At 34.7% G+C, this 18,500-nt stretch overlaps 1 protein-coding gene across 2 annotated transcripts in view; it reads right to left on the bottom strand.

The window, feature by feature from the left end:
• Positions 1 to 18,500, bottom strand: part of LOC144451518 (glutamate receptor ionotropic, kainate 2-like) — an 84,025-nt gene that overhangs the window by 44,897 nt on the left and 20,628 nt on the right. The window contains exons 2-4 of one of the 2 annotated variants that reach the window (XM_078142387.1): positions 17,538 to 17,596; positions 16,528 to 17,227; positions 2,958 to 3,128 (exon numbers count right to left, since the gene is read on the bottom strand). In XM_078142387.1, the coding sequence (XP_077998513.1) occupies positions 2,958 to 3,128; positions 16,528 to 16,630 (274 nt within the window). In that variant the 5' untranslated portion in view covers positions 16,631 to 17,227; positions 17,538 to 17,596. The remainder of the gene's footprint in view (positions 1 to 2,957; positions 3,129 to 16,527; positions 17,228 to 17,537; positions 17,597 to 18,500) is intronic. The other variant, XM_078142389.1, reaches the window with a different exon arrangement.

The following is an 18,500-nucleotide window of genomic DNA, read 5'->3' as shown; positions in this document are numbered from 1 at the left end:
ATAGAGATTCTATATACAGACTGTGTACACAATGGCACATAAAGTTTTTTGTAGATGAATAACTGTGATCTTGAATCTTGATCCCACCATAAACGAAACAACTACTCCCTTCGAAATAATACGCTGCGCAAAATATACCCACACTTTAGATTCGATGCACGTATTGCATCTACGAGTATGGTACATGATGATGTTACAAAACACCACACGAATACTGCACTTCCGTCTAATTAACTACCACTATACTGAAACAAGTAATGAATAAAATACACTAAAACAGATTTCAAAGTTCACAAATCCACCTGCATAACAGAGATAAAACTTTCCCTTTCGAATCATACGTTTTTCTGAAGAAAAAACCTATACAACAACAACATGTTGTTGTCATGGAAATAGAGAAGCTATTTTTCCAATTTGGGATTAGGGAACACTCGCGAGGATTTTGAATTAAAATATGGATAACCTTTATGTGGTCATCATGTTTCCTCTTTTTACAAGTATGCACAGAGAATCGTGATTAGAAATCCCTTTTTTCTGTTTTGTGAAACAATGTGACAATTTATAAAAACTTAGGTGTAAAAAATAGCAAAACCACTTCGCCAGCTTATCATTTGTCGTAGTTCATTTTTCATGGCGATTTCAGTGGTACCAATACGACTGAAATACAAAAAATGTATTCAAGCTAAACACAGTTTATATTGCCATGTACTAAATCGAGTTCATGCCTTGCAATAACAAGTTGTTGATATCTAGAATCTAGATATTCGCTTGATCCGATCCTGTACATTTTTTCTTTACCTTTTGTTACCCACAGTAGCCACATTCCCACTTGGAAAGGCAACACCAGAGCTTAGGAAGAATTATAAGCATACACAGTAATCAAGGTCAACGATATTTGCGTTGATAAGTATCTTTAAAGGCCGGTGTTTCAAGCCAAATTTATCACGTTAGTGTATTTAATCAGTACGACGATAAGGATTATACATAAATATATTATATATATGTGTCAGGTGCTGACAGAATACAGCTTGTATGATCTATAGTATATCCATATACATAAATATAAGATGGGTAAGAGAAATGCATCGATTATTTAACTTTATGTAAAACTGCACTAGCTGGAACGGGAACAATTGTTGAAACTGTCCTGTGAGATATAACTAACTTCTTTCATAATATCATACATCCAGAACAGTATTGAAGCACCTGTAAGTAATTGTAGGCAGTTGTACACATAGTATGGTAGCATAAACCCAATCAAATTGATGACATGTCTACACCCAATAATCAGTGTGATCACGATTTCAAACTGTTGCTGTACTACTTCTGGTGCAATCGGTGCCTAATCAACATTTACAATGTCTGTTGGTAATATATCAATTTTCAGGGAATATACTTTTTCTTGTCTGATCGAAAAAACGTAATTCCCCCATTAATGTATTTACTTAAGCTATTCATATTCCGAAATTATAGTTATGATATTTCAGAATTAAAATGAAGATTTAAATCATATAATCGGCCCCTCTCATCTTACGAACTGATATGGACCAATCACATCCATAAACTATGTATAATTGCACTTTTTATTCGCCTTAAAAATACCGAATAAGAATCAAAATCAAAGCAGTTGTACTATTTCATTTGCAATCTAACATCTGGACAGTAAAAGGGTTTAACGTCTACTTTATTACTATATAAAGTGTCTCTCTGGTGATTATCCACAAGGAGATGAAGATAAAGAACCGGTGGCGGACCTCTCCTCCTTTTTATCACTACATCAATGTTTGACAGCCGAGCACTCTGATCATTCGTTTTGCCGAAGTACAATAATGTAACATTAAGTTATATGTACACATTGATTGGTCAGATTGGCGTTGCCATTTGCAACGTTTGACTGTACAAGTCATGGAGGTATACTGAAAATGTACAGTGTAGGTGTTGTTCTTTTATTATTCCAAAACCACGCGTATAGTCATGGCGGGCAAATCTAATGCAATTAAATGAACGGTAAATGTGAGACTTGGTGTTTAACATTTACCGATAAACGCGAAAAATAACTGTCCATGTTGCTGAAACAGCTTGATGAAATAAAGGCTCGGTACTGTTTATTTTCATTGAGGTGACTCAATGTATGAATACACCGAAGATAATCCTTGAATTACATTAGACAACAATGTCTAAAGACCTTTCCCCGTAGGGGACCGGTTAGGGATGGGATGGGATGGGGATAGCAATTGACGCTGAACCTAAGATAAGATATGGCATTGACAATGATAGCAGTATTCAAAAGGTTTGGGGAAGTGAGTTCTATCCAAGTTGCTTTACAGAGACTAGTGGCGACGTACTAAAGTGTATCTTATAAGACGTCAATTTATCACTGATGGAATAGTCAAGGTTTCCATTTCAAGATTGCAGTGATTTGATATGGCAGCACTCAAAACCTGGATATGCATTTCAACAGCAAATATTTATAAGCGATAAATATTTAAAGATGTCTTGATGTCATTTTAAAAACGGCTTTATGCAGTAGCATTATCATTAACAAGATCTTTCATCAAAGCAATACATTCTTTAAAGAGTTTTAGCGTATGTTTGTAATCTTTTAATACTGGAATAAAGAGACATTTTCTTGTCCATCGGCAGAAAAGACGAGTAACATAGGGGGCCTTGTCACTACAAGTTGAAGACGAGTTGTAATAAGACCCTTACGTCATGAGTATTTAAAATTTACAGCTGAATGAAGAAACAAATTGGAGAATAATATACATACATACATACATACATACATACCTACCTACCTACCTACCTACCTACCTACCTACCTACCTACCTACCTACCTACATACATACATACATACATACATACATACATACATACATACTAACTCCGACCCTGCAGTGAAGGGGATGAAATGAGAAAATGGAGAAAACTAATATGTACATATACATGTACTCACCATTCTGTATATTGTTGAACGGCTTTACCAGACGCTCCGAGTGGCTTATCTCGCTTACCAATTGTGTATATGGTAGAATATAGGGATGATCGTTGACTTTATCTATTGCTAGTTCAAATGCTTGTTGTGCAAGATTTATTCCATTGTCACTTGCGTTACTGAATATACCACCTGTATATAAAAAAATCACAGGTTGTTACAATGAAATATCAGGTCATTAAAACAGCCTTGTATGTATAAAACGTTTGGGGTACACACACACACACACACACACACACACACACACACACACACACACACACACACGTACGTACGTACGTACGTACGTACGTACATACATACATGCATACATGTATACATGCATGCATACATACATACATACATACATACATACATACATACATACATACATACATACATATACCGACAAACAGACAGACAGACAGACAGACAGACAGACAGACAGACAGACAGACAGACAGACAGACAGACAGAAATCATTGCAATTTAACAAAATCTTGGACAGGAGATAGTTTTCTAAGGGATTCGCCAAAATATCTTAGCTGTACCTCCTTTAACCAAAGCCTGCTCAGCTGTTCAGTATATTTGAACACGTAAATGATAGCTCTGAACCAAAACAATATGTGTGCATAGCGTATTCAAAGTTTCCACTCTTAAAATGTTGAAATGACGTGAAATATTATCTGCAAATATGTTCAGTTGAGTTTGAATTCTGGATCAATAGATGACTGATTCTGTCATTCTAATCTTTTTAACTTTCTGTCTGCATATTTGTCGTCACAGGACTGCACGGTATCGTCAATCAATATCACCATTCGACTGTCAATGAGATCAAAACTGCACATGTCATAACTTGAAATAAAACTAGTTTACTTTTTAATACTGCCCTATCTGTAAGTTCTTAGTAAGTTCACATCTTATGATAATTGAAAAGACATTTGCATACATGAATAATAATATTTTCAATCAAGTACCGCTAATGAAGGTTTAATGGCATCGCTGAGTAAATCACTGACTAAATTAGTTATCAAACAAATGCATGACTCAATTAATGAGTAAAGTGGTTTATGGATGGGTGCATGGATGAATTGATTGATCAAACTATTCATTCATTTGTTCCTCCCTTAATTAAAAACTGTCGTTAAGTGTCAAGGTCCAGTGTTAAAAATGAACTAATTTCTCCTAGTCATTATGTTGTAACCAGACAGCAGACTTCCTGTTAGATTGATTGATGAATCACTTCCCGTCAAACTTATAAACTTTTACGAGTAGGTGCATTCCAAATAGTAAAGGTTTCTATTAATTCACTACAAATAATTGAGAATCCTAAACTTTCGACCGTTTTCATAGGAAGTAATGGACAGCGAATTTGAAAGATTTCATTCACACATGCGGAGAAGTGGAGTGGTTTTCAAACAATATCTTTACTATTGCATAATTTTGTTTCTAGTTTCTAATTCTGTGGATTTCATTCGTTTTGATAGCACTTCTGTCACTTGCAATGAAACATTACACTGATATGTATGTCTGTATGTCTGTATGTCTGTATGTATGTATGTATGTATGTATGTATGTATGTATGTATGTATGTATGTATGTATGTATGTATGCATGCATGCATGCATACATGTCTGTCTGTCTGTCTGTCTGTCTGTCTGTCTGTCTGTCTGTCTGTCTGTCTGTCTGTATGTATGTATATATGTATGTATGTATGTATGTATGTATGTATGTATGTATGTATGTATGTATGTATGTAATTTTGTGCCCCGATGACTAGAGAAACAAAAAAAGTTACTTGTCTCCTAGATTCTTTTATTAAATAGGTGGTATTTGGACTTCCAGGCACGCATCTAAGTAGAGCAGGGATAAACACAGGGATGTCAAGTAGAATGAACAGCTTTCTTGCAATGCACTATGCATACTTAAAGACAAATAACTTAGTGGAAATCTATTGATACAAAAACAGTGCGTATTTTAATAATTTGCCAATATCTATATAATTTTGTCTCTAAGATGCAAATGTATATTTGTTGGTTGCATATTTCTCTGTTATCATCTTAGGATTGTGATTGAATAGATGTACACTTGAAAGTGTATTGTCATTGTGAAAATCAATATACAGGCCAAGATGTCAGCCAGGCGTTGCAGTGCAATTAAAGCATCTAAAAGATTTAAGTCACGTAACCTAGCAGCTGTAAGTCGTTGACTGGACGTTATCTTTATTACGTTCCATGAAATAGCCTTGGGGTTTCGTCCGTCAGCTTGCAACTAAACTGCCTGTGAAGTTCGCTTATAAAAACATTTTTTGTGATGAAATGACTTCGTTAGGGTTTTTAAGGATGTTCACAGCATGTCACATGTATGATTATATGTGGTCAACTGTTAGGAAATAACTTATTAAAATACCACGCCATGTTATATATGGTAAAGCAATGAATAAATATGATTTAGAAGGTATGATGTAAACAAAATTGATAATATTTATGATTTTCCCTATCATCTTGGAAGTTCACGATTGCACTTTGAAGATGGTTATGAATTGATCATTAACTACCTCTGGTTAACATTGGTTGTATTGAGAAGTCACTAATATCTACCATAATCATTATTTACGTTTATTTCAGATACTAATATATATACAATATATTGCAATATAATATATTATATTTATAACAATCTATATACAAATAAAATGAAAGTACTGAAGAGAATTGAAAATATTAAAGAGGAAATCCCTTTACATCAAATATTTCACAACATACCATTAAATGAAATCATATTTGAATTAATAATTGAAAGAATATAGTTACATCATAAATGACGCCTGTTCAAAAAACTGAGTTTTTTCTCACAATTGTATCAAACGTACGAACTTATAAATAAACTAACAATCATTAAACCGTTGCTCTGTACAACTGAATGATGAAAACCTGATTAAACAAACTAAAAACCTGGGATTGGATTGTGGTGCCGTTTAAAAGGATTAACCTAAATGTTACTCCAGACAATATGGCACATCAACTACTGAAAACAGAAAACGAGTGACATTTAACAGGAAAAGACGCAAAATTGAAATCACGGATTTTATAATCACATTCCTTATGGCATAAAATAGAAGGGTCTTTATCTCGATATCAAGATTATCTTTCAGATCTGAGGTGATAAAAAGACCTAGATATTTGTACACACTAACATTGCTAAGTATGAACACATCGAAGGGCTCACTTTTACAGTTAAGTACTAGAAGCCATTAAGATGCAATATCTCTGGAAGAGAGAACTCAAACGTGGCGTTGTACGTTTGTATCACATCCAAAACACAAAACGTCATTTGAAAGACATACTTTGCAAAAAACGTAAAACTAACGGCATTCAATATATTCTAAGAGATTCGCGCATAAATACACCAGTGTTGCAGAATAACTGCATTGTGAATACAGAAAGGTCGCTCTTAGTCTTAACTTCATTTCTATGCATACACAGGTTCAAAAAAATATAAACTATGATTGGGTAACGAAAGGTTCAAAGTATTAAAACCGTTACAATTTTCATTTTCAAGGGAGATTAAAGTATCAAATTTCACATTCAGAGAGAGAGAGAGAGAGAGAGTGATATATATATATATATATATATATATATATATATATATATATATATATATATATATATATATATAGAGAGAGAGAGAGAGAGAGAGAGCGAGAGAGACAGACAGACAGACAGACAGACAGATAGACATACATACATACATACATACATACATACATACATACATACATACATACATACATACATACATACATACATACATACATACATACATACAAACATACATACAGACAGATAGACACAGAGAGACAGAGACAGAGAGACAGAGAGAGAGATGAAGCATGTAGTTCGAAATACCTAACTGTTTATACACTAATTTGGAGAATGTACGTAAATCCGAATGCATGCATATGTCGTTTATTAATACAGACAAACACAAATGTATGTAGACGCTAACTTACAAATGACAGCAAATGTGTATTCAATGCTTGAAATATTTATAACCTGTATAGAGGTTATTGTGTTATTTGCATAAATACATTGAATGCACTATCATTTCTAACTTGCCCTCATTATTCACACTAACTGTACTTAAATAACTTGCCACACGAGCCACATCCGTTCCCTTTCCTTTATGCTACAACACTATAACTGTCATACACTATAATATCATTAACTCGGTTTATTAACCTAAACAAATCCATATTCACTAAGAGAATAAAATCAATGTCTTAGATACATTGAACAGAGAGTTGTTTTTTGTTGCTTATAGCACAAACAGTTATTTTTGAAATTAGGTCCTGTCTCACACGTCTTTGTCAGGGTTCTGAATATGATATGATGACCTCAAGGTCAACTTGTAATTACTGAAGCGTTGATGATATTAGTTATAAAGCTGTGTATGTCGATTACACGAGCACTCAACCATCACATATATTCTTTCATGGTATCTACAATTTCTTTTGTTTTTGATGGTTGTTGTTGTTGCTGTTGTTGTTGTTGTTGCTTTTATCATCATCATCATCATCATTATTATTATCATTATTATTATTATCATCATTATTTTAGCTTATCATATGTTGAAAGCTGCTCGACCACTATGCTCATTACTGAATAATACACCGGGAGTAGATTAGTTTTTTTGAACGAAAATCTGAAGTGGCCAGGCATATACCTGAAATATAAATGTTATCGTTAGACTTAAATACATGTGACATTTCTTACTTTACTAGACTACAGAGACATTTTCGGAAGAATGATCACAAACATTGATTGCTATTTTGAAATCCTTCTGGGCATTTGATTAAAAGCTTTTGTTTGTTTATGACATAATTCAATAAGAAACACAGTGTTGTCACTAATGCTGAAGACGGGTGATGAAACGGTTCCTGATTAATTCATACTGACATAAAGATTCCTTTTACTGCTAAGATTGTGTATATATTGCATACAAATCACACAATATGATATTCCTTACTGGTGCTTATTGTGTAAATTCCAGTCGCGAGATTAAGTTAGCTCTAGATTGCATGAACGGCTTTTGAAATTGCTTATCCTTTGAGTACGCATGTTTACAATTCGCACAAAGTAATTTATGAGAGCGTATGTATTCGATGGCTTCGATGAGTTTCCCATCGTATTAGGTTCTCGTTTCAACTGGCTAACTCCTCGTGTGCCAATGAATCCCCCAGGAATCCATGCAAACGATGCAAAAATCTGTCCCCAGTAATATTTTTCTCTTAAGTGGCTCCCAACTCCATTATCTAATGCATATCAATATAGGTTTTTGAAATATAGACTAATTATACATCTCGTGAACCCCTATTACCAAATACGTTTGCTGAATTCTTGCAGCTACAGTCACCCCTTATCTCGCTTCGATGCTTTCCATCTTTCTTAATCTAACATTTAGCGAGGACTTGTTTCCGAGTAATTGCTGATTATTCCTAATGTTTCTGTAATAAGTTCCCGATGGATTTCCTGTGAATCACATCTCCAGAGTTGCAGCTGCAAAGAGTCTTAAAAAGGTGTGATTCTCTCGCGTTATCTGCTTGGAGTTGTTTAAGCACACACGAGACAGGACAATCATGGAAGTGGCTGTTTTATCAAGCATCAAACCAGCAACTCCCTGAATTCTAATTAATGTGGTAAATCCGTTTTCTGTTAAACCCTAGAATGAATACTTCCACACTGTTCAAACAATATATTATATCACTGTTGAGTTTAATTTGAGACTACACTTCTCTATCTGGCAAGATGTCTTACAAAAACTTTAATGTAACAAGAGTTTGATGTATATCCTGTTTGCTCTTACTCATCTGTGCCCTTAAAATCGATACCACGCGTAGAAATATATATTGCTTTTAAAACGCTTATCAAACTTACTTTAATTATCTTGTGAAATGCGATATGCCATGAAACACGCGTAACACATGTTGATGTAAGTGAAGGGTTGTTGAAACCGTCTAGGCAAATAATTGGCTATTCAATGTGATTAATATATTTACCAGGCGCCATTTTTCGGCCATATGAAATCATCACAAATCGCCGAATTAACAGTAAAAATTTAGCTTTCGTTTAGGATGTCTGTCACTCAAGGGATAAAGCTGGTGTGAGGTATACTTAACGTTTATTTCTTTGTTTGAATGAAGATAATGATAAAAATAAATGCTCATTGACACCGGGGTCATGCTCAAATGAAAGTATCTACTCGAAGCGTCAAACCTTTTGAATAAGTTAACGGTTTGACGATATAAGTAGTAAATTTAGTTTGTAAGGGTAAATGTGTTAGGAAGTGAATGATTGCTTGTTCATACTGCCAAATGAACATGTCTACTCATATTGTAATTATTTACAAAAAATTGATTCTTTGAGTAGAAAGTTTCATCTTTTAAAGATATCATTGTTAATTCATGCGAGAATGAATGTTGATGGCCCTAAATTAATGGAAATATTCAAAAATATCGATTTTGTGAGTTCGAAATTTCATTTGCAATGATAATGCTGTTAACGTTCATGGACTCTGAGCTTGGTTCATAGATACAAATGAAAATGTCGACTCACTGAGTCATTTTTATTTTAGGATTCGTTTTCCAAAAAACAGTGTGAGAAACAAATTTTATCATTAAAAATTTGTAAAGTCAATGGTGTTAATGCGTTCATCGACTCCGGTTTCAGTTACAAATGAAAACTGGAATTCGCTCCTAAAATGACTTTGTGAGTAGAAAATATCATTTGTAAATATAATGTTGTGAATGTATTGCGTTCATGAATGTTGCACTTGTTATCTTGAGGATATCCCAAACATTTGACTTATACAAATCAGCAAAGTCCAAAGTAGAACGACTACACATTTCCTTCAACTTATATATAAATGAAACCAAAGTACAATTTAAATCTCGGCGTATCTTTGTGATTTAGAAGTCAAGTAATTGCATTTCCTGTCGTTCCATTGAAGATCTTATCTGTTTATGTGACAGACGGTGTCGACGATTTGGATTAGAGATGGGTCTCGTAATTGCACCCAAGTTTTAATTTCCTTCATCGTTTATTGTCTCTCGAAGGAGCACAACTGATAAAAGCGATCCGAATGATAGTGATAATACCCTCTGAAAATAGCAGTGACCGAAAACCAGTATCATTTCATCAGACAAACTTTGAGACGATTTACGATGGGATGTGCATATCTAAGGCGACATGATATTGGATGGTGATTCGTGATAAAGATGCGAGGAGTTATTGTATTTGAAGAACGATTTGAACCTCTGTAATCCTTCTTGACCGATGTCTACTTTTCTATCAAAAGTAAAAAAAAAATCAAATATTTGCGCTCCGTGACTTTTGTTATATATCGAGATCATTCCAAGTATAGTTGGTCTTTTGTGGTAATTTAGCATCGTGTTGGTTTATGTGATCAAACTCGCAATTCTTTTCGAGAGAATTGATTCTGGGTGTTTTTTCTCATGTTATGTCTTTGTCATGGATGTTTTTTATCATGTAATGGAAGAATTAATTGGTTTCTATAAGTATACAGTGGTGTTAGTTAGAGTACTGAAGTACACTTTATGAAATTTATGGACAATACCCAAAAGTGTTAAAGATATACCATCAAATATCACCAGATTTAATTCATCCTTTGCACTACATGGTTGCATCATGCACTAGCTGTGAGTTTTGGTCTCTTAGTACAGTTAGCATTACTAGCTTTCTCTTTGAAGTTTAGTTTCATCCTAAACTGATTGAACGACAATTAACTCCAAAACTGTACAAATTTACCTGGGAGCCTAAAACTTGATTGTACATCTGCTCAGAATATCATATTCAAGACAAGCGACATTGTCTTTCGAGGAGGGAGTAACCTATGAATAAATCAATATCTCGGGTAGGCATGACTACACGAAGGCAATACATAATTTGAGTTACAGATAATATGATTATACATTATGATACTTGAATACTTTTTAAAAAATACAAAAAATCATATGTTTACATCAAGGCTGTAAATAGCCATGTACAAATTGGTCTATCGTTTACAGGTTTTTGCAACCAGGATATCATTTTACGGACGACAAATCATTAACCAGTGACCTTTGTGAGTCTAGCGTACATTTATGAAATAATGCTTGCATTATATATCACAGCTTACTGTCTAAAAATGTCATAATATCAACATGATAAAAGTGAAGTGAACAACAGTTAGGTAGTCATTGTTCATATTTTTGCAAAGGTCAAAAGATAATGTGATAAATGACACAAATGACACAAATTTCACTGTCGTCTGCTAAACGATGTGCTGACTATTATTGTGAATGCTATCGCTTGCAGCATCTTTGATATTCACCTGTATGTTATCTGTTTTCAAATATGTCGAACCTTTGATACGTCAAGTTAGATTGTATATGATCTTTTCTTTGTGGTGAAACAGGAATCATCCATTTGATTGCAACATACCGTCCATTATTATGAAGGTATTTCTGTACTGCCTATCCCGGATGTTCCATATATTTAGCTTGCCTTGATATCAACTTTATAGCGCCAGTGACAAAATTTTACACTCTACCTTATTTTCATAGTCATTAATTTGTTCAGTGAAGCATACTGAAGCCATTGTTAGTGATGTGTAGAGCTCTCTACTAATTAATACACATTGATAAGCAAAAGTAATATGAAAAAAGTAAAAGGCAATAAAATGACTATGTTTTCTTTGTGATATATTCATGATTGAGTCAATATACATTATTTGTAACGACAATTGAGAGCTTTCCGAGTAGCGTAGCATAATGATTGAACATGCTTCAATAAACAGAATAATATCGGCAGTTTTGATCATATTCTGTTAATATAAGTAATTATTTCTTATCCTAGAAAGCCTGTGGGTTTCATGTAAGTGTCGACATTAGCTTCACTGTTTTTTGCTGCTGCTGCTGCTTTTGTTGTTGTTGTTGTTGTTGTTGTTGTTGTTGTTGTAACTGTCAGTCTTGTTGATAATGGTGTTGCTTATATTGTTTTGTTGTGGGAGTCGTTCGTTGCGTTGTTGTTGTTGCAGCTGTTGCTGATGATGATATTTTGATGTTGCTGCTGCTGTACTGCTGGTTATGATGGAGGTGGTGATGGTGTTTAGGGGATTGCAGTTGTTGCTAATGTTGATATAGTGTGGTGATAATGATGGTTACTGTTGTTGTTGTTGTTGTTTGGGTGGTGGTGTTAAGGCTGTGTTGTTACTGTTATTTCGGTGGTGGCAGCGGTGGTGATTGTGATGGTGGTACTTGTTGCTGATTGTTTTATTGTGATTTGTTGTTGTTGTTGTTGTTGTTGTTGTTTCAAGTAGGACAAATGTACACTAACGGTAATTCTTTCCTCCATGACATAAGTGGTGTTCTTGTTATAGGGATTTTCAACACATTTCGAACGTATATCATCACTAAAATAAAATGACGACCATGAACAATAAAATATATCATTTATTTGATTGCATTGCCATATATTTACACATCAGATTATTCCCAGCTCAAAATTCGCCTTTTTGGAAACCAATAATTGCTTATGTTTACGGAATGACCAGCCGTACGTGAAACTGCAATTCCAATTTACAGGTGGACTTTATATGTATAACGTCGTGTATAGTAACCAATATTGAATTCAATAGGACGGGATTTCTTTCTTTTGTCAATGCGCTTCCTCAATAGTTTAATTTATTCTATGTTATTGAGTTATTTCTCATCGTTTGATTACTCTAGACTTGTGATATACCAGAGTTATTTCTAAGTGACGAGGTAATGTAAAGGACACGATTTGCTGGACCATATCACAGCCATAAGAGACATAATTTGTGTTGAAGCTCAATTTCAAGGCAGCTGTTAATATTGAGGAAATAATAATCAAAGAAATGTGTCCATTTGCCATGGGTGTTTGAAACTGACGTAAAAAGATTATCTTGCTGTAATCAAATTTAAACACATTCGTTAGAAATTGCTACTGTCACTCGAAATTAAACTTGGATAAATATTACTTTCCCTTACGCCAAACATGTTAGTACTTGTCTGGTAGACTCAGCTCGCTTTGTGTTCTAAATGAAATTGTAAATAGATTGCTGAATATTCCAGTTCCTTGCCAACGTCTTATTATATTTCGTAGTAAAAGGATACAATGGTGCCAGACAACTAGTTTTCATTACAGGAAGAAATACACATATATATTTTGAAATTCAATCAAGCTGGATTCTTGAAACTGAAAAAGTAACGCGTATAGGTCTCAATGCTGACGTCACTTGATTGTTTACAGAGATAAGATGAACATGAGAAGTTTGGGGAGATGGTCTAATTCTAATCAATTCGTTTCTTTTACCAATTGGCGGAATGTAAATCTCGCACTTTTAGTCTTAAAGCTAGGTTGCCTTACAAATCGCCCGAGGCGTGCTATCACAATAGAATCCGTCCCTGTGCCCGCCATCCCTCTGTCAATCTGTGCGCGCGCCCGTCCGTGTGTTGGACCGTATTTAATAAGTAATCTATGTAAATGCAATATCCAACTTTATTCACACTCCGTACAAACGTAACACGTGCACGTCACTTTGATTTGAAACATATGCAAATCTGGCGGCCTTATTTGTTAGGTAAATATCAACATTTACTGTATAACAACTCAAAAAATATAATATATAGAATTATATTCACATAGATAACCCCACATCATCAGTCCAAACTTTCTTTAGTTTTTTTTTACCTTTACATTGCCCTTCAAGGTCAATTATCAAAATCAAGTTAACTCTTGCATATTGAAGATACTTTTGTGATGTTACATGAGGTCAGTTTCTTTTAATCCTTGCAGATGAGTAACAAAACAGAACAACAGAACATACACATGCATTATTGTTGGTGCTCATATTTGCCGTGAAAAATTACGATTTACTGCATGACTCAAACACTAGCGGAGGAATTATAAATAATTATATTTTCGTTGGAGCCATTAGCACTGCCCGCAGTATATAATCACACTAGCACTAACTACAGTATAAAAATAGCACTACCCACAGCATACAAATTAGCACGACCGACCTACAGTCAAACTATTGCCCATAAACAGTACAATTTGTTGAAATGTATTAATTATACAACAGTTAGAAATTTTAGTATAGCTTTTGAATTTCTGGTATGATAATACGAATTTGTTTGAACGTTATCAAAGGATTTTGACATTACACATTTTTTTTATGCAGTCAAAACATCCGATATGCCTGTTTTAAAACGACATTGTGATAGCCCATTCATCAAAGTTGTTATGGTCACGTGAGCAAGGTTGTTGTAAGTAGTAAGTGTCAAATACAACAGCACAGAAGTCTGGAATGTCACATACACCGTGTTCAGAAAATAGACAATGAGATACGTTTTTCAATGATTAATACGGTGCTCGTGGAAATGTCACCGGTTCAAACAAATGACTTTCATTAACATCGCTAAGATCACGTGTTTATATTTCAAACGATAATTACTTGAATGCCATTCTTGTGTATTTTATAGCCCCAACCTTAATTGTTGTAAAAGAATGAGGTCACACTGATAAAGACATGTGGGAGTTCCTCCATGTGTCAATATGGAGGAATAATAGCTAAAATGACTTAACATGGTGAATAAATCAATCATACATAAAGTGGCGTGTTACTTTTAAACAAAACATTATTGTGGACAAAATGAATAAACCCTGTAGAAAATACCACGTACATTAACTAATAGTGCGCTTATACACCCAATACGAAGAAGCCTTTAACTATGTGGCGGTATTATTTGCTTAATCTGTGTTATAGTTATGACCACAAATATGTATATAAGTTGACTCTGATCATATTTGATAATCTGATACTCAAGGCCAGTCACATTAGACTATGACACGGACACAGTATATGATTATTGTTTACAAAACTGACGAATGAGTTTTCTAATTTTATTTCTGAAGCTAGCATATCTCAAATTTCAAGGTTGCAAAAAATCGCTTGACATTAACTGTGCATTAATGTTAAGCAAATAGCCAACTTAATTACAATATGATGATGGGTTATTTTCTCCGTTATAAATTCTATTACTGAACTAGAATAGTGTTTATTGATTTATGCTCCGACTAATTAAAGTTTCATGGTTGTCAGCGACACAAAATCATAATCAATTACATTAATTATCAGCAACTGAAAGTGTGGAATTCGGCCTAGCATGGCATCAGATCAATAAAATGTTACCTGACTGACTCGCAGTAGTTTTATCTTCAGTGTGAAGCAATTGTAATCAGAAGCGTGGGACATATTTTCAATCGTTACACAGAAAATTTCTACGAGGCCAGGCAAAGTAAAATATGTCGAGTTTAATAAGTGAATATGAACCAAGCAAAGCTTATTTTAACTTAAATTTGGCATTGATCATAAATACACTTTGATGTTTCACAAGCTTGCTCAATTTTGGTGCATGAAATAAAGATGAGTTGATGGTTGGTGATATGTAAATTTAAATTGATTCATGTTCAATGTTTCATTATGTTATTGAAAAAAATATTATGTTTTTGTTGTTTTTTGTTTTTTGTTGTTGTTAGTGTTGGTCGTATGCTGCTGCTGTTGTTGTTGTTGTTGTTGTTGTTGTTGTTGTTGTTGTTGCTGTTGTTGTTGTTGTTGTTGTTGTTGTTGTTGTTGTTGCTGCTGCTGCTGCTGCTGCTGCTGCTACTACTACTACTAGAGGGGGTGTAATATGACACGAGTTCACGACATCAATCCTGATACTTTATGGCGATTCTAAATGACACGTTTCTATATATATATACACATTTGTAATATTTTATCGCACCACAACTTTAATAAACATTTGACGGCAATGTAAAAAGAATTCATAATCGCGTTATTCCGCTCAACACGTTTTCTGTCATTTTGGCAAATTGACAAAGCATAGACTCCTAATACGCCCCTCAAAATCGGACAAAGCTTCACAGATCATTATATTAAACAAAAGACATGCCCCTGTCTGCACTGTTCATTTACAGCAGAATACAACATACTTCCGAGTTCGAAAAATTGGAATTGTGTCGCTCTATTTTAGAACGTAATTGTGCGAATCTAAAAGTAATGTCGACGGTATTGTTGCTGAAGTAGGCAGCAATTCATGCTGAACACATTAGTAAATTAAACGTTCCGTTACATTTACAAGTTTGTCTTGGGAAAATCTTAGAAATGCTAGCTAATATAAACATGAGAAATTGCTTTCATTATTTGGCGAAAAAAGTACGGCTGTTGACGTTTCCTTTACCAAAGTACCATGACAAGAAAACAGCTGAGCGGAGAAGGGAACATTTCTAAAACATAATATCCGACTAGTCATAAATTGCAGTTTGTTAGGAGTGTATATATCAATAAGAATACTTATGGAGCTTACAGCTTACAGCGGGTAAAATCTACCCTGCTACGTCACAGGCAGGGACTCAATAACATTGTTCAATGCATACAATCCAAGGAATCTTAACATTCTACTCACCTATTTTGACAATCGGAACTGCCGACATGTCCACTTGGGTGCCAATTAATATAATCCCTGTAATAACCACCGTCGTGACTTGAAGCTTAGCCATCCCATACATTGTCAAATATTATTGTATATCACAATATCGCTAGTTTACAAAGCCGTGAAAGACGAGTGATAAGGTATCGAATCTTTCAAATGCATCGAAACATACGCCATTTATTTGTCGATATTCAAAACAGGTTGAGCTTCTTTATGTCGGAAGTATACTCGGGTCCTCTGACTATATAGTCTGCATCAAATGAATAGCATTGAAACAGTGAAATGACACGAAAATAGCACAACTGTAGTCGTAACGCGTAAGACGACTCGGCTCCACATGTACTTTTCCGTGAATGGAGAATATTTTCACCAGATAAAGAGAATACCTCCACAGTATAGCGTTCTTCGGTTGTCGTTTCAGTACATGTCATGCTAGTCTCCATAAACGGTTGGGACGTGTGCTCTATGCAAGTACCTACACGGATGTGCTGGTAACGAGTAGCATCGCTCCAACTGCTATTTTAGTTTTGAACAGTTACTTTAAATACACACAGTCAGTCAGCTTGTAGCTTGTAGCTTGTTTGTCATCACGAACCAATCAGACTGCATACGTCATAATGTCAGATATCATACAGTCGTTAACGTCTTCAGCCCAAATGATTAAATCCAATATCTAGATAGATTACAAATAATCTTTTAAATTACATTTTCATAAATTGACACTTCGCTACACTAACATACGCCCAACGCAATAAATAATACGCTCTTTATCGCCAACATCGACCACTGCTTATAGTCACTTCTGTATTTTTAAACGACCGATAGGTCGCCCCCATATCGATTCTCGTGGAGTTTTAACAACAGTGGGTCGACCCGGCCGTCAGGGCTGACAGTCCATGCACACCCTCGCACAGTTGTAGACAGATGAATTTATCACAACAATTAGCCTTAAGGAATACACTGTATAGAAAATGACAACTTACCTTGGCACTTACAGTGATGTGAAACCAACAGTCATGTCTTCTTTACTGGTCAGTCTCAACTGTACAAAGATAGAAATACACATGGGGATCTTAATATGTACTATTCATTCCGATTTAATAGTCCATGCAGTGACGAGTAGTTCCCACTGGTATAACACACACTTATTTGAATACTACCCACAAATCACTAGCAAGAACGCATTTGCATGCAGAGATTACTTATTCCGAATGTAATCGTTACTGATGCTGTCGTCAATTAGTTGTGCCCCTTCCACTCCGTAACCCCTACTGCAAAGAGTGAATTTTCCCAATCGGTACATATAGTGAGTTCTTCAAACAAATCGAGCTGAAATCGTGAATATAAGCAATGCAAATAATGTGAGAGGTTTCTGTCTGAACACTGAAATATACATAAAGAAGGAAGATTTTAAATTTAGACTGTTCAAAACGATACAAAGTTGATTATTTTACTTCAAATATGACATCTCTGTTGTAAAATATTAAGAATTCCTAAACGACATTTGAAAAGAAAAACGTTCAATGATTAATGTTTCGTCAATTGGAACCAATATGACCCATTCAACGATTCTATAATTATGACAAAGAGACTCTGAAAAATCGTTGCCCTAATATGGATGTGACGTCGATGTCGTTACTTACGAACATCCAATCAAAATTCAAAAAGGAATGTAGCATCTTGAGGGTTACTGAATCATGAGTTATGATTGCAAAAAGTCAGCGTCAACATAAATAAAATTTATTGTCATCTATTTTAGCGTGACAGCATGCACTATTGTTATTTCGAAGTTGTGTGACGTCACATATAGTTGTTGCCTACTGCTGTTGAAGTTGTGCGGTGTCGCGTATTGTTGTAAAGTGCTAGTTGTATTTCATTACCTACAGTTCAAGAGGTTGTGTGACGTCACATATTGTTGTTGAGGTTGGTGACGTAGTATTCAGGAT

This window comes from Glandiceps talaboti, chromosome 21, assembly GCF_964340395.1.
Source record: "Glandiceps talaboti chromosome 21, keGlaTala1.1, whole genome shotgun sequence".
In the NCBI taxonomy this organism is placed as follows: Eukaryota; Metazoa; Hemichordata; class Enteropneusta; family Spengelidae; genus Glandiceps; species Glandiceps talaboti.
This window is presented reverse-complemented; position numbering and strand designations above follow the sequence as displayed.